The 24,170-nt window shown below is 40.2% G+C and overlaps 1 protein-coding gene across 1 annotated transcript in view; it reads right to left on the bottom strand.

Moving 5' to 3' along the window:
* Window positions 1-24,170, bottom strand: part of CNTNAP5 (contactin associated protein family member 5) — a 291,688-nt gene that overhangs the window by 114,843 nt on the left and 152,675 nt on the right. The window contains exons 8-10 of the mRNA XM_086464950.1: window positions 17,155-17,419; window positions 14,366-14,515; window positions 13,061-13,232 (exon numbers count right to left, since the gene is read on the bottom strand). Of these exons, the coding sequence (XP_086321076.1) occupies window positions 13,061-13,232; window positions 14,366-14,515; window positions 17,155-17,419 (587 nt within the window). The remainder of the gene's footprint in view (window positions 1-13,060; window positions 13,233-14,365; window positions 14,516-17,154; window positions 17,420-24,170) is intronic.

The raw sequence follows: 24,170 nt of genomic DNA, 5'->3' as shown, positions 1-24,170 counted from the left end.
TACTGCTCTCAGGCATATGGCTAGGACAGAAATGTGGGAAGAGGTTTTTCTGGGATTGGCACAAGTGAGGGGAAAAGAGCCTGTTATCTATGCCTTAGAGAAAAGGCATTTTTTAAGATTTGATTGCTTTGTTGTTAGAACACCTACATTTTTAAGAGAGGTAAATGTGCTGACAGTTTGGCTTGGCATCAGCAGAAAGGATTTTATATAAATAAATTTGAAAATGAAAAAAGGGAAACAAATAAACCATCCTGTACAGACAGCTGTTCCATTTAGAATTCATCATTTTACAAAGCAAAAGCAGAAAAGCCATCTGCAAAAATCAAACAAACAAACAAGGACAGGATATTATATCTGACATGCATCCCCACAGTTGGCCTTTAATTTACCAGGGGGTTGCACATCCCATGTATTTTGACTCTAAAGGAATAGCAATGGAGGTGAACTCTATTCAGGTCCCCCCAGAAACTCAACCCAAGTTGGATTCCAAAAGGCACTTAAGTAGCCCCCCATCAACATTCAAACTGCCTTCTTTCTCCACAGGGGTCTCATTCAAGGCAAATCCCCTCTCTAGCACTAGTCTGAAGTCCCTCCACTCTGTGTCAAAGACGAAAGCTAAATACTTCCAACTCCAGCGTCTTTCCACATGTATAAGTTATTGCAGTTATAAGGAGGAGTTCACCCTGCTCAAACCAGTTCTGTAGTTACCCCTTACACCATTTACTAAACACATTTTAAAGGACCAGGTCAGCACTGCTCTTAGTTACTCTGCAGTGTCATCAGGTAAATTAGGTTTGAATTCAGCACCATTTTCTTGCTTCATGTGAAAATAAATGAACAAACTTATCTGGAAAAGAACAAGACTACATTAAAATATGATCTGTCTCCAATTCAGATGTGGTGATGTGAGTGTGGAGATGAATCTGAAAAATCTGCCTTTATTTCGCTTTGAAACACAGTATTTCTACAGACCGGTGCACCCTTCATGGACCTGAATCATTGCTTTCTCCAGCTGGTCTTACATGTATGAAACAAAGTCAGTGGAAACAAAGCCTTAAAATTGCAGGGCAGGCAAAACCAACTCATGGCATTGTCCAGATAATCTGAGCATTCCTATTTGCTCACATTAAAGAAACACAAAGGACAGTAAACTTCCCCCCCGCCCCTTCAGAGGTAGCATATTCCACTATGACTGTCTATTCCTATAGAGACTTTGCTTTCTACAAACCTGTTCTTGTTTTATAACTACTGCAGACAGCACTCATCTGAAAGTGCAAAGCTCATATACCTAGTCCAAGAGGAGGGAATTCTTCTACATGGTTTTATGACACTTCATTGTCGGTCAGCCTGTAAGCTACCAGAGAGAGAAGCTCTGTCACTACCTGCATTATCCAGCTAAGTTTAAACATTAGAATTAGGTACGAGAAGACGGGAGGATGGTCTTCAGAACTGCAGGGATTTTAATTCCAACACCCAGGTTTTGGGTGTTTGTGGGTTCGGATTTTTAAAATCTTGCTGAGTTTTTCTGCATCCTGCCCTTCTAACCTAAAACTTGCATGGTATTGAGGGGGTTTTCAAGATTCACACTCCAAAATAAGCTACCTGCAATGGTTTAATCACATTAGTTAGTATGTCTAATTTGTGATGTAGGTGCATACTTTTGGGAAGGACCCAAGGGTTTCTTCAACTCTCACAGAATCTCATGTATTCCTCTATTTCTAATACTATTTTTTTCACTGTATATTGATGTTTACAAGGGATCAAGTCATTAAGATACATTTTTCACCTTCTCCTTCCCCACCATGTAGCATAGTTTTGATTTAAGATATATTCCTCCTTCCATTTCCACATGATTATTTTCAATGTTTTGCTTTGGTTTTAGTATAGAGAAAGAGGAAAAAGATAAATTCTGTACAGATAATTTGATGAAAAATAAAGAGGTATTTCAAACAACATAGTAATTTTTGCTGTACAAATGCAAAGCAAATTATCAGTGTTTTACAAAGTACCAACACAAGCATGAGAAAGGGCAACTTTTTGAAAACCTGTCCTCATGTTCTTAATTAAAATAGAAACTGAGAAGCTTCAGCATGCCCTGTGATATTTGTAAACATGTCCACTGGAGTCTACATTTGAAACAGGCAAGAAACAAAAGATGAGAGGGAAAATACTCACTCACAGGACTGAAGTGATCTTTTTAAGATGACACAAAAGATCAGAAGACCTATAACCTGGCCCAACAGATGCTCATAACTAGGCAGGACAGCCTGCTCTGTATGTAGTATTTAATAGAACAATTATAGAAAAAGATCCAGGTATTTCAGCGTCTGAGGGTTTGCAGTCTAAATGCTTTGTTTTGTCTGATAATGGAGATACAGGTGGTCAATATTCAAATCTACTTTGGGATTTACCCAAAATCAGAAAAGTTTTTAAAAAGGACAGAAGACATTCTCTCTTATGTCTTCAACTCGTCCCAGCTTTGATAATCACCCAAATTCAAGGAGGTGATCTAAAACCACCTGACTTGTTACTATAAAAGAAGAAGGGAAAAAGTAAGGGGATTTCCTGCAAAAAGAAAACAATCTGGACTATAAAATAATTGTCATTTTTGCAGGGAAGGCGCTAAATACTAAAAATAGGAATACTAGAAAGAATGAAAAGAATGGATGCCAAATTGTGGATTATTTTTCTTCTTTTTTTTTTTTTTTTCTTCTTTCTGCAGTTCCCCGCAGGTATTTATGTGGGGCTGAATGCAATATTAAGTGTTTGCTTTTCCAATGCCAGCCTGGGACCCTAATAAATAAAATTAAAACTCACTGGGCATAATTAGCCAGGATATTTTCTCATTTGCATGGCCAACTTCGGGGGGGGTGGTGGTGTATGTGTAGAAATCACATAAAGTTTAGCTTCTGCTGCAGGGCATACATTAAATCTTAGAGGAGATTTGGGAAATGCAAAAAGAGGCTGTGCTTTCATCGGATTTATCCTAACACCCTTCACCTGCAATAGTAATTAATTTCCCAAAGGCCCATTTTGACAGTACAACACATGAAGCAATGTTAAGTTCAGTACTAAAAGAAAAGGAGGAAAAAGTAAAAAATTATTTTTATTTCTTACAAGTAAAAATTGATAGTAAAATCTAATGGAATCTACAAAGGAAATAGGCATAAAGCAGGATTTAAAAGGTCAGCTCTATTTAGAAGAAAAAAGAACACTTTAAGCTAATTTACTTAGAAAACGTTATGGAGAATTTTCATAGATAAAACATGGGTAGGGATGAAAGGATATGGACTAAGGATGCTATTTGTGCTCCATAACTCGAGTAGTACAGGGAAGCAAACTCAGGAATGAACTCAGTATGCTTCTCCCTAATGACGTAAGCTGTTAACGCCAATCCCATCGCAGCGATTATTATGTATACCGCATGCTGCTCTCTCCATTTGTATTTGCTAGGAGAACTGGAATATGCATATGAATCTTGGTTTAATATGAACAGAAATATCAGTGTGTACTTGTGTCTACCCACTGATGCTATAGAGATGAAACACTGCCAGGATTGATAAGAAAGTATCTGATGTCAGGTTTGTGTTCCTCACTGCAGATCTCCGGAATTCCCAGGATGTCCTGCAAGATGTGCCATCCATCCATCTGCCAAGGTGGATTCAACGTGAATCTTTTTTTTTCCTTCCTCCTTCCCCCAGGTCACTTAAGGGAACTGAAGTTCCCAGTGTTGCCCTTGACAAGTACTGTCAGCATTTGCTATAGTGAGGGCAGGGTGCCAGCCAAGTAAAAATAGGACAACCCAGAGCTTCATCAGCGCAAAATCAACACGAACTGCAGCAATCAGATTAAAGTACCCTAGCAGCTGTAGACAGGGAGAGAAATGCATGCATTTATCTATGCATTCATGTGAATCTGAGCCTAAAGGAAAGCAGGCTCCAACTACCCTTATAGTTCATTTATGAATAATGACAGGTTCAACAAATAAATGACCTTCTTAATCCCAAGACTACTGAGCCTCATATACTCAAGCACAAATAGTGTATACAATTTATGACAATATAACAATGGGTGTACAACACTGTACTTCTGCATCTGCCTTAGCCCTACCTCTGTCCAGGTAAACTTTGCTACCAAAAAAAGTCAACAGTTTCAAGCTATATTCAGCCCTGACAGGAATAGCAGAATCATATGAAATTTCAGGCTCCTTAACAGAGTTTTCTGTTAACTTGAATACCACATCCTTTGTGATGGGGGTTGAGGAGTTCAAAAGCATTAATGTAACCGTCAACACTAAGGATGTGCCTCAAGAGGGTATGGCACATCTAAGGATGTGCCTCAAAAGCCTGGTGGAAGCAACCATTTGTCTAGCACCATCTTGAGGAGCAAAGGAGAGGTGTCAGGTCAAAGGAAAATGAGGGCAGTTTTTACTTTATGAGAGCTGTTTGGCACAAGCAGTGCCAAATGCCTCCTAAGCACTTCCCTTTTACAGAGTTTGGAGGAGCTGGCAGAGGAAACCACACCAGATCTTACCTTTTTGTGCACACATGGAGTGCAAGAAACCCTGGAAATGGAATTTCCTTCTCTGTGACTAACTCTGCAAAGTAGTTTGTCTCACTGCATGCAAGAAGTGGATGAGATTAATCAACTCATGCCTACAGGCTGCAGGCAACACTGCAACCCTTGCTGCCACATTCCAAGGGGTCCATCTGCTGTAAGAGCAGACAGTCTTGCTCAGCCCAAAGGGAGCATCTGTGCTGTATGACGAAGGGCTGGAAATCCACAGTGTTTCTGGACTGAGGTTTAATGATTTTCTGGCACATTTTCCTAATATCCATGGCAACTCTTGAGCTTCAATATCTCTTGAGCCCACATTCCTGCATCTATTTTCTGAACAGGATGCCAATAACAGCAAACAACCAACTCAGCTTCAGGACTGAAACTAGTATTTCTAGTCCCAAAATCTGGCATTCCAGCCAATTGATGAATGGGAAATCCCAGAGCTTCTCAACACTGCAGCCAAATTCGCAGCGTCTGCATATTTGTTTTCCTACCCATTTCATTTACTTTTAAATGAGAGGTTGCCTGAATTCCCCCCAGGCTATGTCTTCCATTGTTTGCCCTCACACAGACAGACCCACACCCCCACTATTCCACTGCCATGTAGGAAGACAAAATACAGTGCAGAAAGTATTAGTACTTAACAAAATTCACAGTCAGATTCCAATATATTTTGAGATTAGCACAGCTGTGACAAAATATGCTTTGGTTTTAAACAACAGAGGTACAAAGAGCTGCCCACATTGAAAAGGATGTTTTTAAAACAGTGAGGAACTTGCACTTCCTAGTCACAAGATTATCACCTCCCTCCAGACTTTGCTTCAGATCAACAGTGCCTCTTGTTCAATTTCCTTACTCTGACAGCGCCACAGCAAAGATGCTGATGAAGTAAGTTTACAAGTATGTCACTGAACACTTTGCCAGCTTCCAGCAATCTGTGGCTTATGGAATTCATGCACATCTTACTGCCTTTTTCCTTTATATTTGACCTCTACAGCATCTAACAACATCCAATTTGATGCCATGCAAGACTTGAATTTGTGAGAAACGGCAAATTCTTTTTATTATTCACCTCCTTCGTGCTGCTTCTCATCGCACAACCCTGCCTAGTGCTCTCTTCTCCAGGCTGAAGAGTCCTAGCCTATTTAATCTCTCCTTGCAGAGAACAGTTTGTGGCATACAAAAGAACAGTGTGTCAGTTTTAGAAACAGCCGTGAGGCCTGAATGACAGACTCTTGTAGTCAGAGCTGCACACAGCACCATCTCTGAGTGGCCCAGAGAGGACATACTTCTTGGAAAGGGCTGGTCAGGCCAAGGTTGAGGTCAGTGAATATATCCAACTGGATCTGCGTTACATCTTTTAGCAACTGAAGTGGAGGTTGTGAAGAGATCGACACACACAGTTAGCTTGATTTACTAAGGGGAAGATATTCCCATAGTTATCCAGTGCCTCAGTCCCCGCCTCCTCCTAACAGTTTACAAACTTCTCATCCTCATTTTGACCACATCTGAAAGAGGGACAGACACGTCAAATCCAAGTCACAGGATCTCGTGAAAACAGAGAGCCAAGTAGAAGGGAATCAAGTTACTCTTCATCAAAGAAAAATACACAGCCTGAGCTGAACCATCACTCTAGGCATCATGGAATCTGCAAAGAAAAAATCTCAAGAAAAAACAAGGCAATAAATTCTGCAATCACAGAGCTTCATCCTGCAGTTGTAAAACTGAGTCATGCATTTTTAGAAGCAAAAAGCAAATCAGGGAAGTGACAAATGAGCAGAAAGTGTTGCTCCTCCTCCCCCATCCCCTTACACTCGAAACTTAACATATACATCTCAGGTTAAAAAAAAAAAAAGGCACGAAACCGTATCTATGGTTGCTACTCTCTGCCACAGCACTGCCTTAGAGTGTCTGAGAGACACTTCTACCAAGTGAGCTTTCTCACAGGTGTGAGAATTCCTAAGTTGAATTACTGAAAAATACTTCCCACATAATTTTGGTTTTGTTTTGTTTTTCTTAAGCAGTGTTACTGTTGATGACATTTCAGAATCCCTAAAGCAAGAACAAGACACAGTTGTTCCAGCTGGAGGAGATGCCTGAGCAAATGCAACAGAATTGCACAGAGCTGGAGGGAACTCAGAAGATCACTTAGACCATGCTCACAGCCCGAGGCAGGATCACCCGTACCCCTGTTTGTTATTTCTCACAGACTCATCTAACCTACTCATAAAGCCTTCCAGTGACAGAGACTTGACAGTCTCCTCAGGCAGTCTATGCCATGGCCTCTCTGCTATACATCCTGGTCAGAAAAGAGGATTATTCCCTTCTGCACTGCAGCAGCCTTTTAGCACCTAAAGACCATTATGCTGCCTCCCTTCAGCAATCTCTCCTGGTCAAAGAACCAGAACTTGATCTTTCCTTGCAGGGGATGTTTTCTAGATCTATTTTGTGTCTTTTCATATAGACACAGACATTTAAGAAACAGTTTGGGCTCTGAATATGTTTATAGAGAATAGAAATTTTGAAGCATGACTGCTATTGAACCTAGGACAGCTAAACACCAAGCGGCAACCTTGGCTAGCGTTTACTTCACAGTTTGCACATCCCCCTGCAGCTCCTCACTCGGACACATTCACCACCTGTTTTGCTCACTAGCTCTGTTTCGTATTTCAAGATTTGTAGAGTTGCCAGTTACTCCAAATTTCAAAACGAAGGCTGTAGATGCTAAGAGCTTGGTATTTTGGTATCAGTGCTATGGCTCAGGGGTCCTGCTTAGATCAGGGGAATGGCAGCAAGCATGTTTTCCTTCTAAGCCAACAAGAGAACACATTGCATGAAGAATGTTTAACTGATCTGAGTTTATGACCCATCACAGCATGGAATAAACCTCGGGTTAGAGAATCACTATTAGCACTAGAGAAACCAATACTTTTGTTACTGCTCTCCTAAAGAAACAGGTTAGGGTTTGTCAGCTTGAGAAGGCGCAAGAAGACTCAACCCTCTGTTCTGCCACATGCACATGCTAACCAGGGAAAGGAAGCACTAGCATCCCTGGGGACAGCAGCTCCATGCTTTGCATCAGTGGTAAAGAGACTGAAAGATGAGCTCTGCACCAGCCACACTGCCTAGATGCATCTGTGATTTCTTACCCTAAGTGAGAAGTTTCTGTAACCACATCCCCAACCTCTTTCCAGGAGGCTGTTTAACAGACTCAAGGAGTCTTTGCAAATACTGTAAAATACTGAGGAGGAAAATGCATAAGTGAAGACACCGTTAGGAAAGAGGCATCCTTTTGTGTTGCTGTTTTGCCTTTTTTTTTTTCTCTAAACCAGAAGTACTTTGGAAAGTCATTCCAGCTTGTATCTGTAAAGCCCCTAACACGCTACTTGCAGGTGAAGGATGAGGAGCCTGGCCATACACTTAAAGCTAGACATTTAGTGAAGCTCAAGAAAAGGGAACGAATCCCTTCTGACTTTCAGCATCTATGAGAAGCAAATGAAATTTTTATGCAGCTTGCCACCTTTTCTTCCCTTAACACTGACATCCTCCCTACAGACTAAGGGCCAAAGACAGGAAGCATTACTCTGTTCTCATTAGACTTTCTTACTGCTAAGGTTTTCCCCTGGAAGCTTTTAGGTTTAATTTCTCACCTCCAGAAGATGCCTCCCTTCCAAAAAAAAAAAACACTTACAGTGCAAAACACCAAAAGTGAGGGCCGTACGGTCCCTGTAGCCATGAACTTAATCTATATCACTCTGAACTGAAAATAAATTCAGAGTCTGCATTTATTTTTTTGGGCCTATGCCAGATGGATTTTGGTCAGGGATGATCAATGTAGTACATGTACTGCTGCAAAAGACTGCATAGATGTTCAAAGATATCTCTTCCCTCTCCAACAAAAAGTCTCTGAATTCAAGGACTTCATGGCACTTTCACTTCCAGACATCTCTGCCTTGTTACTTTCTGCTCTGTACCATGCCATAGAGCAGAAATGCCAGCATGCTGTAAGAAACTGTATTTTCTGACTTATTAAATCAGCTTAAAGAAAACAACCCCTGATGCGTACATGCGCTCCTAAACAAGCAGAAATCCTGAAAAGGCAACAACAAAGAGGGATAAAATTAAATCCACTTCCTTTTAAATATGGAGCAAACCTCTACAGCTTAGCAGGATATTGTCTCATTTTTTCTTTACCTCTCACTGGAGTGGGGACAAACGCATTGCAGGCAGTTATGACCTCTAACACTTCATAACAGGAGCAGTGTAAGCACCATACTTTGCAACATCCTCAGAAAAGACCGAGCAAGCTGTGTATTTGGACGACTACAACAAATATGCATACTATGAGCAAAAGAAAAAAAATCGTTAGCTAGATTAGCAGGAGGCAGGCAGCAAGGATAACGCCAAGAGTCCTACAAACACATTGCTACAGGAAAAATTGCTTCCTCCTACAGATTCTACTTGCCTGTTCCACAAAGCATTGGGAACATTTTTTCCTTGAAGGAGGTGAAGCAGGGAATGCAGCACTACTTTGCAGGGCCTGTGGAGCAGACACAGCTCTGATATTAATAGATTGGGGATGCCTCTCCTTGCACAGGATGTGTCACACCTAAGGACAATATGTAGGTACATCCCCAAACAAGGGGATGGCAAATCAGAGACAATTTGATACGCAGCAGTGGGAACACCAGTTGTGCTGGCACTGCAGCTGAGGGCTAGAAACAAGCAGTCTTTTAACAGGAGATGGTGCTAACTAGCCTTCCTCCATCATCGGGACAGTCCATATTGCTGTGTTCAGCTGCAGACTGTACAGCTTCTTAATGTCCTACTGAAAACACAGAAGACATGAGTTTTCTGTGTGTTACCTGCTAAACCCAGCTCTTGCCAATACATCCTGAACTGCCCACTCAGCCAGGGCCACAGCAGCTACTGGTGGCCTTGTTCACAGGATCGCTAGGGCTGTAAGGAGCCTCTGGAGGTCTCCAGCAAAAGCCCCCTGCTCAAAGCAGGGTCAGCAACAGGATCAAGTCCACTTATGTCTCCAAAAGTGTCTTCACTTGGCACTGTCTCCCCAGCCACCAAATGGAAAGGTGGCAAAACTCCTGTGTATTTCTACGGACATCCCCACTTTTTATGTGTGCACTCTGATAGCTCAGCTAGTGACATGGCACTTATTTCCTGAGAAATAGTTACCAAAGGATGGAAATAACAAATACAGGGAGATGGAAAGCATTCATGCCAAGTTCACTTGAGCACACATATAGTTCAAATACAGAGATAAGAGACGATGAGATATTAAGGCTTAATCCCTCTGATGATTCCATTTAAATTAATGGAGGCTCATCACTTTATACAGGGAATCCCGGGGGGTGTGTGTGTGTGTATAATATGCTTACACAACTAGCTTCTCTCTCAAAAACATTGTGCCGACACCAGTAGTGGTCCCAGCTTATTATCTTTCAAAACAAAGACATTAATTCTCTTTTTAAAAGCAGGCACAAGTTGCAGTGAGCTGCCTAACCACTGCTTTCAGAGCCCTAGTCTGAATGAGCTTGGCCTGCAATCCTGTAACAAATAAACTGCTTCCTAAATAAAGGCATATTCCTGAAAAAAGATTTTTGCTTAGATAACTAAGACAAATGTCCCATTTACACGTTAATTAAGCTACACAATTCCCACATGCGTAAAAATTACAAAAACACGTGCTTTACGATGCACACAGCAATAAATCTCATAATTAAGAAAGGGGAGATCAAATTTCTTGGAGAATATGCTTTTACAGAGTTTTAACACACCTTATATGGAGAGAATGAGCAGCTGGATATTGCATGCCTGGAGCCAGACCCCAACTTTCCTGTACTCTAGAGCTGCTGCGATACAGAGCACTAGTTGAACTACGGTGACTAGTTGAATTACAGTGACTGGAAGTGTCAGACATTTTGTGCAATGAACCAATTTGAACAAGAATTGAAAACATACTCGAGGGTACACCATGCAGACTAGACAGCAATACAGTCTTTAGATTTGAATTCAAATCTCCTGTTCTCCCAAAGCTTTCCATCTATAGTTTGTTGTAACCAATTATGCCATATAATAGGGTTGCAGAACATAAAATTTTCAAAAATAGTTAGGAGGGACACACTCCACAAATACTTTCTTGTTCAGTCTTTCACCTGCTCATCCACTGGCTTCGGATCAATTGTGTTGGCAAAATAACACAAAGGATTTGCCTCTTGTCTATATTTTTCCTTATTTATTTTCTTTTAATTTCATCCCTCTTTCCAGCTGTCCCTTGCTGCTATGATCACTCTTGAGTTCAGTACTGAACCAGCAGTACTTTGCCCTGTGAATCTTTACACAGCTTTTGTAACTTCCTGAAATCAATTCTGTAAATTTAACCTCTCTCAAGATTGTGTCCCAGATGCATAAAATGTGCGATATGATTTGGACCAAAAAAAAAAAAAAAAAATCCTTCATTCTTCCCTGCAAAACAGCTTCAGCACAGTTATTGGAGTTGCCAGACAGGGAGAGAGCACTGGATGTTTCACTGAATGAGAAAGCTGCAATCTTGACATGGTGCCAGTGAGGCTAACCACCCTTCCATGACAAGGAGAATTTCTGACCTTGAGCCCAACACTTTCCCACACGGCAGGCTTTTCTCTTCCCCTTCAGGGCACATCTACTGATAATACCAAATTCAGCCATAAGAGAATCACTTCTCCTAATTGTAAATCAAATCCTTTTTTTTTTTTACCTTTTTTTAATCTACCTTGGTTTTGTGATCATATCTACTATATAATCTAGGTAGATCATAACTACTATATGGTCATAACTACTATAGATCTTACCTACTACAGATCTATCTAGATATATAGCACAGAGACATAAGTTTAATGCTGTCCAGAGAACTGCATTGGAAGACGGTGCTTTGATCTTCACTAGATCACGTATAACTTTTGTTTATGTGTGTGATATGTTCAAGGCAATGATTATGTAAAGCAACAGCATTCTTATTATGTTTAGATCCTTGCCCTAAATAATTATATCATATGATCACAGACTGATGCTTGTTATCCTTAGGATACTGAAGATACTTGCAGCAATACCACAGATTTGCATTGTAGCCTGGACTTGGTGACAACGAAGGCACTGGAGACGTCTCACAGCACCTCTGCATCATAACAGAAGAGTCCACTTCTGTTTCAATACACAAATATACAAATTACCTTTGAATGGTCCACTCGATCTTAAAGAAATTGTTTCTCCAAGAAAACACCAAAATTCTTTCTCTTAGTTCTCAGGACGTTTACATTTTACTTTCTTTTGTTAAATCAGATGCATCTTATCAATTCTGTCTACCATTTCAGGCACACCAAACGTGGAAGTCATATGCTCCTGAATTCAGTCAACATTAAACATGGAAACAGGTTTGATCAGCAGGGTCAGTATTTTCTCCATACAAGTTAACAAACATGAACATACAAAGATGAGCACAAAGGTCTCGCATAACAGAAGTTTTGCCCACTTTTGAAAAGATTGCAGCTCCAGCAGGCTGATCCCTCCTACAGTAAGCAATAATTAAGATCATCCTTCAGCTCCACCTTTCCAAGTAACATGTCTGAAAAATTACGTTAAATGCTTAAGGTCCTACCTCAATTCCAAAATATCCTTACTATTCTCTTAACTACCTGAAGCACATGAAATTTCCAGCAGTTCCATTTCCATTTTCCAGAATTTAGCTAGATTTAAAAACAAAAAACCAAAATCAAAGCCTGTTATTCCATGTATTGACTTCACAGTACCCATTTTCAGAAATAATCCAGAAATACTGAGACAATAAAAATCCATAGAAAGCAAAGCAGAAATTATGAAATACTTCCAAAAAAATTGGTTGCTCGTTTCCTCTCTATTCTTTATGAGAAAATCTGGGTTTCCTGTCAGGTTTCAGCTTAGGAGAGATTCATATCAGTATTTAAACGGAAATGTGTCTCTGCTAGATACAGACATTTCATCATTATATTGTCCTACTGAATGGGCAGTATGTAGCATGAGGTGTACCGTACCTTTATGATAAACGTGCTGTGCTGTAATGGCTAACAAGAAAAATTGTAAATGATCTACTTAAGCAAAAACAGCTAATATATTAAGGGGATGACATGTTCTGATGAATCAAATAATTTTTCCTTCTCTTTCATTTCCCTCAAACTTCAAAGCAATCAAATGTTGTTTATGCATAAAATTTAATCCTTTCACCAATCTGTAGTTTGATTGAATTTGCATACTCTATTTCCTACAAGCCAGTGTGAAGGGAGCCTCATGTAATTGAAACCATTCCCCCTCTAGTCCTGCTATCTTTGCTGTAATATTTTCTATTAGCAGCTCTATTATGCTTAATATCCATAATGTTGGCAGATTAGAATTTTCACCCAATGCAACCTGTACATATAAACCACTAGGATGAAAAAAAGAACAAATACAAGAAAGAGGACACAATAATTACCTGTCTTTGATGCCACACAGATCAATGTGTAAATCACTAAAATTCCCCAGGGAGCCTTGCTGAACTAAAATGAGGTCCTTGGGCTGGTTATCAATAAAGATGAGCCTCATACAGCCTTGAAAAGCAGTAATGGGATTTAAACATTGGGAATCGGTGAAATTGTCAGGGCACCCTGTGGGAAAAAGAGAAGAGGCAGAGAAGAATATTGGAATGTTCATCTGTTTCTGCTGGGATTTCCTGATGCAAGAACTCGGAGGCTCATTATTCCAAGTGTTTTCATTCCTTGTACTATGCAGCCTTCTGTGTTATAAATCCTTAAGCAAAGAGGGGAAAAAAACCCCAAAACCTACAAAAACAGAAAAAAGAGAGAACAGCCCCTGGAAACATCAGAGTATGAGGTTATCACATGTGCTAAGCAAAATCAAATTTTTTTTTCCTATCTTCTTTAAACTCCAGAGTTGATAGCAACCGACTCCCATAAAAATGCTGTATAAACTCTAAAACCACTATGGGTTAACTTCTACTTCTGAGGTAATGCACAGAGTAAAAGGATGAAATCCTGTGGAGAGCAAGCAAGAAAACCTTTTGTATCTGAGCTTTCTCAGTATCTGGCCACCTCTGAGATCCAAAGCCTCCTGCACATCCTCACTTAATGCTGTGTCCAGAGGGTTCATTGAGATCAGAGCCTCACTACGGTAAGCACTACACAGAAATATATTAGATAAAAAAGACAGTCGATGACACTCCCCTTATCCAAATTTATGCTTGCAGTCCAAAAAGCAGAAGGTAGTATTTTTCAAGACTGTTCTTTCCATTTTCAAAATTGAGCTAAACCTACATTCATTTCCATGAAAGCACAGTACCTAAATACCTTTGTAGATCTGAGCCATATGTCAATTAAACTCTGAAGTCTAAAGTCACTGAGCCTGATCAGGACAGTGATGATATCTACAGGACTATTAATAATACCAACAGTCCTCAGGCCTTTTAACTAGAAAAAACACTTGTGGCTAATACAGCTGTGTAGTTTTTACATGTTTTGCCAGCTAGATGTAGCTACCCATCCACTACCACTACCAGTAGTCCACTTTTACAGCTGTGTTAGCAGTTCTGCTTTTTTTCTCTCTGTCAGGGTAGATCAAGACCATTCTATCTGTATGCACTGCAGGTCAGTAGGGTGTCTAAAATCAATTATTGCAACATTTGGCGTTAGTTGTAAAGGGAGTGCATCTGAGGAGACATAAATGGTGACCATCTGAGGATCTGCATCATGAAAACCTGTCCTGCATCTGTCTGAAAACCCACCTCCAAAATAGTAGCTGTTCCCAGAGTAGATCCTTGATACAGTAGTCGCATGGCCAGCAGTGGCAGCATTGTTATCCAATGTCAGGGTAATGCGATGTCTTCTGGCATTGATATTAACAGAATGCCAAAGCCCATCATGGAGATAGGTGCCTGGCAAAAAACAAGTACAAAGAGTGAAAAAAAGAGGTGCAGGAGACAATCATGCCCTTCAAACCTCCTTTTGCTTCCAATTTGTGATCACAACTGTACAGCTGACCCCAAAAAAGGGAGAACTCGCAGCTAAAAACAACTCAATACCTCTGGAAACAAACTGGCACAGAAGAAAAGGCCCAAGAAAGGGAAAGCTTTTGAGAGTATTAAAGTAGGTCATCTCACATTTTAATCTAATCTACTTCTAGTACTGCAGGAACTCATCAAGCTAGCCAGGCCCTTCACCTTTCTTGTAGCACTTTATTACCATCTTGTGGGTGTTCTTGTCTATCTTCGGTCTGTTGGGAAATGCTTATAGCTCACAGGGGCATGCAGAGAAGATCTCTGTTGAACTTCTGGTACTAAACACATGCCTGAGATTGCAGAGGATTAGATTCAGTCAGATGGTCATACGCTGTCTCAGTGTCCAACATGAAACCTGACAAACTCCAGTAGGTACCAGTAGAATTTGTGTTTCTTAAAATCCTTCAGCACTAAGTTAGTTGCATAGTCTTATTGATGGATGTACAAAGCTTCTCTTTATTGGATTTCAACATGGGTCTTGTGCAAGCTAGGATTGTTGCTCTGACCAGGAACCTATGAAGGTACATGAGATGTTATGGTACTAGGTAGCCCCTTTCTCCTCTAGACAGTTGTGCAAAGCAGGAAAGAACCTCTCTGATTTCTTATTCCGAAAACCAGCAAAGCATCTTGTGGCTCTTGAAGTAGCACCACACAGTTACAAAGGAACTCCACATCCTCTATTCTGACAGCTGTGAAAATCAGTGGGCAAGCTTCTGAGCTCACACACAGTGGTGCAGATCAAAAGTAACCTAATTAAGGTTCAAAATACACTACCATCAGGCTGGAGTCACTGAAATCAGGCACCGACAACTAGTATTTACTCCCCTCCCTAAAGAAATATTTTTTGGCAATGTAGCTTTCAGAAGAAACAAACGAGCACTTAGTGACACAAAGAGGTGTGAGAACAGTTCAAAACAAAATAAAAAAATTGTGGGTGTTATGTGTATGAAAAGTCATTTCATTATGAATTTGAAAATGAGACCATTTCCACAGTAATGGCTGTTAACACAGGCACAATTTCCATAGAATAAGAGGCTGGTTTCCCAGAAGAAATGAATGATTTTTCAACTAGAACAAGTCCATTTTGAAGTGAAATACGTTGTTGAAGTTTGAAAAGATGTCAAAACAAAACAGGTCCCATTTGGGGCAAAAATAGGTCCATTCTTGAGCAAGCATGAGTTTATTGTGAGTACCTGGCATCTGCAGAACATGGCACTTGCAATTTCTGCATATTTTCCATGTGTAAGTAGGCAGTTTAGCAATGTTTTGGATAGCAAAGGCTGGGCTCAGGTTCATGATTTCAGAACTACATAAAAACAAATACACCAAACCAAATATTGACATTGTCTCAGCTTTGTCAGCAATTTAATTAGGACTGCAATAAAAGCTGGAAACTCAGTTTTCAGTGTTCAATTGCAGAACGCTGAGACTGTAGCAATCTACATGAACAAGGATAGATGCAGGGCTGCCTCATTTTCCATCATAAAGGGGTACGAAACATGCATACAGAACAACTCTGCTTTGACCATTCTGTCAGATTTTATCTCTGCTTTTAATAGATACATCTGCCCTCTTTTAGTCTGTACTGGGTAAATTTTAATGTTACATATTTTTAAACACCTGTTATTTTAGAAAATACTATTATTATTATTATTTAGCTCCATCTGAGTTCCATCAGTCTCTTGCTCATCCACCTTTGGAAACTAGGTATTCAACCCATGCAGAAAATGAATTTCCCAATCTCCTACCCAACACGGCTTCATAACAGCAAAGGATGTGCAGAGGTCCTGGGCAAAGAACATTTCTGCTTGGGATCCAGCATGGCTTATATAGGTCACACTGGGATGGCAGCTGGGCCACGCTGGTCCTGTCTGTTGTACAGTCTGAAATTGTTTCCCTTTTGTCTCTGGAAGCCAAGGCATAGCTGTTCCGGTAAGTGCTTACAAGAAACTTCCCCTGCATTTTACGTGTGAGAGGCAACCCCATTTCACCCTGTTGCATCCCACCAGCTGCACTGCACCAAGCAACTTGCAAACTGACTAAGGAAGCCAATGAGGGAGTGTGAGGAGAGGTCTGTCTCTCTTCTGAGTGTAGCACAAAAGGAGAGCGCAAAGCTACAGTCAGAGGAAGAAAATCAGGTCTCAGACTCCTTTAACTTCTGCTGGGGAACAGTGGCTGAGCTGGCTCCCAGCTGGCTTCAGCACAATCTGAGGATGGGAAACGGGAAGGTCTTCACGTGACCTGACAGAAGAAAATTTAGCTTGACTGTTTAAGAACACAGAGGCTGAGCTAATTGTCAGGTAGATTGAGTCTGGAGATCTCAGGATGCCAACTTTCCATGCTTAGATATACCGCAAACTGCACAGAGTAGTTCTACCACTGAAAAGTAAGAGAAAACTTGAAAAGAGAAAGGAAGACTAGATGTTTCCTTATTGCACCACCCTTTCATCCTGTGGGGCTGGACCTTTGTATTTTAAAAGGAGACAGGTGAGACTTAATTAACAAAAATTAAGTACCTTCACTGATTTCCACTGGGTTCTCTGTCTTTTTCTGAATAAGTAATGTCAATCTCCCACCATGGAGGTAAACCAAGAGAGATCCTGAATTTTCAGACAATTCGGTGAACAGAAGTAAGCCATCTTTATTCCATGTCCGAAACTGGAAGCTGACTGATAAACCATCGATTTGAGGAGTGCCAGGTAGCAGCAAGTAGCTTCGACTGGTGCTGACAAAGGTGATAGGAACAATTTGTGGTTCTGAGCAAGAAAATGTCACGTTCCCCTGCAAATAATAAAAATTAAACTTAATCAACTTGACAATTTTTTGTTCATCCCAAAACATCCGCAGTTGAATAAGCTCATGGGATTTCTAAGGGCTCTCAAGGCTGAAATAGGCATTGTTATTCAGACACAAATCTTTGGAACTCATTAGGAAATGTGTCTGTCCATTCTGGGAAAATACATCTGACTTCAAAATTTAACTTTCACCCCAAATGGAGGGGATCAGAAATCAAAACCTCAGTTCCTAGAAGGATGTAAATGTACCCAAATGCCCCATATCAAGACCATGCCTGGGTGCAGAAGGGCTTATTTGCTAGCCCAGACAGACCATCCCACATGGCCACATCTGCTTTGTGTTTCCCAGCACCTCCTGTTTCAAGCTCAAGTTTAGCTTTATGTCAAGACAATCAAACTCATGTGGATCTATGCTGACTTCAGGAGCTAACACCGAAGGAACAGCAAGTCTGTCCGCTTGCTCTTTCATGTGCTGCATGATGTGACACAAACATGCTGCATTGGCCCTGCACTGATGGGACCACTGGGATGTGAACGAGGCAAACTGCAACTGAAAAAACAAAGCAAACTCCAGTGCACAGGAATTCTACAAAACAGATTAGATTTATTCTAAATATAAGCCAAACTGCAGTCACTAATGACAGTACTTTTGCCCATTTACATCAAAGTTACATAGCCTTAAAAGTAAAAACTTCCTCATCTGCTTGAATTTACTATATGGGGCAAAACATGGGGCAAATTTCCTGGGTTTATTTCAAATATTCAATATATAACTTGCAGCAGCAGTACTGGTTATGTATTCTTTAACCCAGAGTGACATAGCCGTGTGCTACTCCAAATAATAAAAGTCCATTCAATAATAATACCACAAATAATTAAAAATAATTATTCTGAAATTATTTCAAAATTCGTGAGGAAACTCAAAAAAAAATGTCACTTGAATACAACAGTACTTATAGTGGTATGAAACAATAGTCAGGTTTCCTGACCAGTGCTAGAAGGTCCCACAGTTTTCATGGGGCATTTTGAGGAATAATTAAAATATTACATACACAGCAAGTGTGGTGAAATCCAACACCATTTCAATGCCAAACTTAGTTGATTACCTTAGTCATCCAGCCCCAAAATCAATGGTGCTATTTGCCCAGAAGAGCAGCATATTTACTCAAAGCAGTCATCAGAATCTGTCCCAGCATGTATCACTGTAGTTTGTAGAAGAAATGACTCCACCATTTTGTTCAACCATCATAGATTACCCATCCAGGTCACTCAAGCCATGTAATTAAGATCTCAACAATATATAAAGCTGGGATGCATTTAAGGAACAATGTCTTTCAAAGCCACTCCAGGAGATTGTTGCAGCCACATTGCTTTGAACTAGGTTGCTTTGTAAAGTAACAACTGGAATCTGATAAAACATCGGAGTAAAAGGCTTCCTCCATGGTACTGCTTCTCACCAGAGCTGGTACCTCGCTCTAACAGGATAATTATAAAGAACAGTACTTGATGGATGTGTAGGAAGTTGCACAGTGCTTAGGGAATTCCTCTCTAAAACCTCAGACAGCTGATGGTGTTCCCTATCACTTTCAAATGTCTTTCTAGTCTTTATTTTAAAATGGAAAATAAATAAAGTGCCAGAAAGAGACTGAGTTATTACTGGACGAAACAACTCTTGACAGATATGTATCTATATTAAGCTGTTTATGTATTCCCTGCCCTGTTAGATGCAGAATGCTACAATCCAGATTTTAGCAATGGCAAAAGGTATCCATGGGTATATCATGTTAGAATGAGTTTTGAGATATAATCCAAAGCTTACCCAAACTCACCCGAACATTAGTCAGGTGGGAAGCAGGATGGAAATTTGCTCTCAACCTCTAAAAAGTTTCTACTGCCTGCTGGGTTTTGGCAGCATAAGAGATGTCACAGGCTCTTTTTTTTTTTTTTTTATTGTTATATTTCCACCTCCATTTTCAATTCATGACAAATTACAGGAAACGCAGACAGTCAACTGCAGTGATATAAACAAATATGGTTAACTTTCTATAGAGATTTTTAAAGGTTTAGACATTTAAAATGCCAATGACATTTTCTTTGGAATTTTAGACATTTACAATGATTCAAGTCACTCCACACAAAGTAGTAAGAAATTTACAGATCTTATACATACGTAACACTGGAGCTTGGAGGAAATTTCAAACATTATCTGAGCCTGCACTCAAGTATCTAATTTGCCTCACTGGCAGCAGTGAAGGCTGTAACAAAGAGCAAGATTGCAGAGGGGAAGCTTTGCAACATTTGGATAGGATTTTTGTATCAAAGTTTTTTGCAGATTTTACGTATCAGCAGAACAAGCTATGCCTAGACTGACTTAATGGTGCTGGAGAAGGTGAATGCTAAGATGAAAAAACATCTTTGTAGTGCACAACAATCTTTCAGACAATCTTAAAACAAGCCAGTAAAGACCTTGTGTAGTCAATATGCTTTCAGATGTTTGCAGCAGCACCATAGCGAAGTATCCCTGATGCATATGCATGAGTCCAAATAGAAGGTCAAATTTCTGTCTACTTTTGATACAAGGTTCTCAGCATGTGCACCTAGTCCTAAACTCATGGATTGCTGTGACCCCCTGAAAAACTCAGTGATACTCTAGTCATTCACACTAGCTAGTAATGCATGCCATCTGGGATCCACACAGAAGTCTTCTACTGGAACAGGAGCAGCAAAGCGTGCTGACTGAACCCGTGGCCAATGCTGGGACAGGACCCATGCATCTACTCGCATGCTTAACCTGTTGAGACTTCAAGCTCTTCAAACCTCTCCATCCACTATACCGAAGCAAAGCAGGTGTGATCCCACCCACCACAAGAAGCAGCAGGTGGGAACACAAAGGCAGTGCTGCAATATTCTGTGTACATCGGATTAAAGGGACATTTTGGGGACAGAACAGAGATGGATTTGCCTTTTGGGAGAGGGGGTGTCTTTACAAGGCAATTTTGTTGCTCTTATTCAAGAATTGAGACCTCCATGATGTAAGGGCCATAACTAATTTTAGTCAGAGCTAAAAACTATCCAGGACATTTTGGGAAAAAAGTTAAATAAACTAATTGATGCTGCGGTAACTTAAATTAGTTTAACTGACTCATTTGGGAGGGAAACATCTTCTTAAAACAGCATTCTAGAGCAAAACAAGATGATGTAGTTAATACATGCCAACAAAAGCTGCTGATACCCTAACACTGACCAACGCTGTCTACCTTCCTAGAGACAACATAAAAATTTGAAAAAGAAAAAAAAACCAGTTACTTTGAAAAACATTTATCCACAGAAGTGGGATAGGTTCCCACTAAAAAAACTGTTAAATTTGCCCTGAATGTTATTCTCAAATTATTCCAATAGGGCTAAGTCAGAAAAGTAAACAGCTCCCCCTAAACCTGCATCTGATCAGGAGCATTTTGCTTTAATTGGCAGCAGTTCTGGAACTCTCCAGGGTATATGCAAGACTTCTGGCAGACACTTGATTTTATAACTGAACCCAGTTTAACTGAAAAATAAAAGCTCATTGGCTAGGAAATGGGATAATAAGAGTCTAATCCCTAGAGAAAATAAAGGAGACGCTCAGCTCTACCAAGCTGCTGGAAACTCCAGCTATCACGTGGCACTTGAAAATTCCACTGAGTCCATCATCTCCAGACTGATTAATGACTCCTTTAATAAGCAGTGAAATCTTGCCAAAAGAGTTGTTAATGTTCTTACAAAAGAAATCTTCTGAACCTAGAAATGCAATGGCAATATTTGCAATTTGTTCGCTGGCTGCCATGACATTTGTTTCAAGACAAGAGTGCAAGCACCCCAGACTTCTGCAGGCAGGGTGTGGTTGCAGACGTGATTCTTGTTCGAGTAATACATTGAATGAGCAGCCGACAGCATGTTACAGTATTTTAAGGAAGAATCAGAGACTTTCCTATTAAAAAGAGAATGGAATAACACAGTTGCTAAGTGATGAGGATAAAAATGGATTACATAGAAGATCCTCCGAGCCATAAGCCTCATCCAAAACTGACTGGAGTCTTTCCAGTGACTTCTGCAGGACTTCAGTAAAACCTGTATAACTTTAATGAACCACTTCAGTCTTTTCTGCCCTTTCATCATGTAGCATTATGTACTGTTGAATGAAGAGGGGAGACTGATACACCACCACAGTCAGGGCAATTGGGGACGAGTTTCTTATACATCTTCCTCGCTGTCACAGAATACTAATTAAAAGTAATATGTACTTGGGAAATTATGCAAATTGACAGCTGAACTGAACTCCTCAACATTTAGCCAACCAAAGAATACAGGCCAAGATCACAGCTTGAACAGGAAGAACAATAAATGAGTATTTCTGAGAGCACTCTACCTGCAGGTTAGAGCATGAAATGGGCACTTACCTTTCTCATTAATAACTCCATGGATACTATCCAATAAAAAGAATATCATGTTTTCTACAGAGGATTAGAAAGGAAGATTTCATATGACAGGTAAGGGGACTAAATCCCAGGCCTGGCTGAGATACAAATGTCGGTAAACTGGCAAGAATATCTGCAGCTTGGAAATTGAAGGACTCTTTCTAGCTGTGAAGAGACTGAGGTTGCAGATTAATTTGCAAAGAGAGTAACAGAGGAAAAAGGTGACCTCTGATGGAGTTTTAAAAGGATAAGATGAAAGGTTGCCATTCAATTCTGAGCAACTGGATTTTAAGAATGGGGGAAGTCCTTTTGAATCCTGTTTTTAAATTAACTATCTCAAGCAGAACAGATGTCAGGAGAACCACATAGATTTCGAGTACTCCTCAAATCAAACATTGCTAAGCACTGAATGAAAGGCAAATCAAAGTGAGATACCAGTTCCAGTCTTCTGAAATACTGGTGCAAACTGTCTTCAAACACGATGTGGGAGCACCAAGACGCATGGTGTTACTTAAGTTAGGACTAGTCCACTGAGTGAGCAACTAGTCCATCCCAAGAGCAGGGTGCACACTTTAATAGAAGTTCCTATACTGAGGTGGGTTTCTCCTTCTCTGAGCAAAATTTCATCATGGAAATCTGAATGCTTTCCTGATACAGGTTTAATTGAAATTGAAATATCCTTGTGATAATCAACCCTGTGAGAGAGAACTGCCATGTCTTCATGCACTCTAGGTATCAGGTACATCAACAAAATGTACATGTAGCAGTTGCTCTGGAAGACAAACGTCGCAGTAATGAATGCCCCCACCTCCTCCTCCTTTCTCTGAGCTTTTATTGCTGAGTAGATGTCATATGGTATGGAATATTCCTTTGGTCAGTTTGGGTCAGCTCTCCTGGCTATGTCCCCTCCCAAGAACTTGTCCACCTCCAGCCCACTGGTGAGGGGGGGAATGTTGGAGAGACAGTCTTGATGCAGTGTGAGCCCTGCTCTGCAGCAGCCAAAACACTGGTGTGTTATCAACACCTTTCTAGCTACCAATACAAAGCACAGCACTATGAGGGCTGCTATGGGAAAAATGACTCCATCTCCGTCAGACCAAATAGACCCTCCTTTGAGCAACAAGAAGGAATGAAGCCAGCCTTTCAAATTCACCTTGCCAGAAGTAAGACAGATGTCTTAGATCAAACTGGCAAATTAGCACAATCCAAGCCCAATTTTTGTTCCAGTTCAAGGTAAACTGATCTACAGTTTATTAGGTTTTATTACCTGGAACAAAACACAGCAGCAAGGAGATTTTGTTATTATCATTATTATGAAAACAGAGCCACATCTACCTTAAAATAGAAAAGTGCATAGAAAGCAATTCTTATCAGCTTTTTTATATATATATTAGTTTTCTTTATTAGGTTTTCCTCTTTTAAATTCCAGTCCTCTGTGTATGATAGCACAGCACCAGCTTAAATGGTTGGTCGGAACAGCACACACTCCAGGCTCTTGCCTGTGAGTGTCAGCTTTCCCCTTTGTGTTATGCCAAGCATTCAAGTACCAAGCAGTTCCCAAGGCCTTAGCAATTGGAATAAGACCTCAAAAAAAGACATTTAAGCCTTGACATTACAGCAAATTACATTCTCCCCCATTTTCTTTATCCCCTGCTAACTCCTATGACAACAATTAACCATTTCTCTTGCTCTTCTACAGGGACTAACAGCCTTATCACCTCCCCACTTGAAATATCCTCCTCTGCTCAGCAGGTACTAACTGCCCTATTCACTCAATTTGACTACTCAGATAATGTAATAAATTAAACTCTGAACAATTGTTTCTAACCTGTAATTTGTTGAAGGCTGATGACTCTCAAAAAGACCTTGTTGCTCCAAACCTATCATATTTCTGCATGTGTGTCAACTAGTCTTACAAAAAAATATGGTCTCTCTCCCTGAAAAACTTGCTTCACTTGTGGTCATCACAACTATCAAAATCCTAACACAAAGAAACATTTATATCAAGAAAAGGAGAGTCTATTATTGCAGCTACATTCTGGATTAAATATTTGCAGACTGAAAGTCTTTAGAATTGTAGACAAAGCCAACTAAAATCAATTGGGAAACTACCATTTAAACAGACTTTACTTCAAGACCTTGATTGAGGTGACATACTTAATTTCCTTCAAAACAATCCTGTTACACCATTCAGCAACAATAAAATGGCACTTTAAAATGAACGCTATTTTTATAGACTTTCTTACTATTCCACACTGCAGGTAGGATGTGAAGGAGACTCATCTG

The sequence above is a fragment of the Leptosomus discolor genome, chromosome 5 (genome assembly GCF_034619465.1).
Source record: "Leptosomus discolor isolate bLepDis1 chromosome 5, bLepDis1.hap2, whole genome shotgun sequence".
Lineage (NCBI taxonomy): Eukaryota > Metazoa > Chordata > Aves > Leptosomiformes > Leptosomidae > Leptosomus > Leptosomus discolor.
This window is presented reverse-complemented; position numbering and strand designations above follow the sequence as displayed.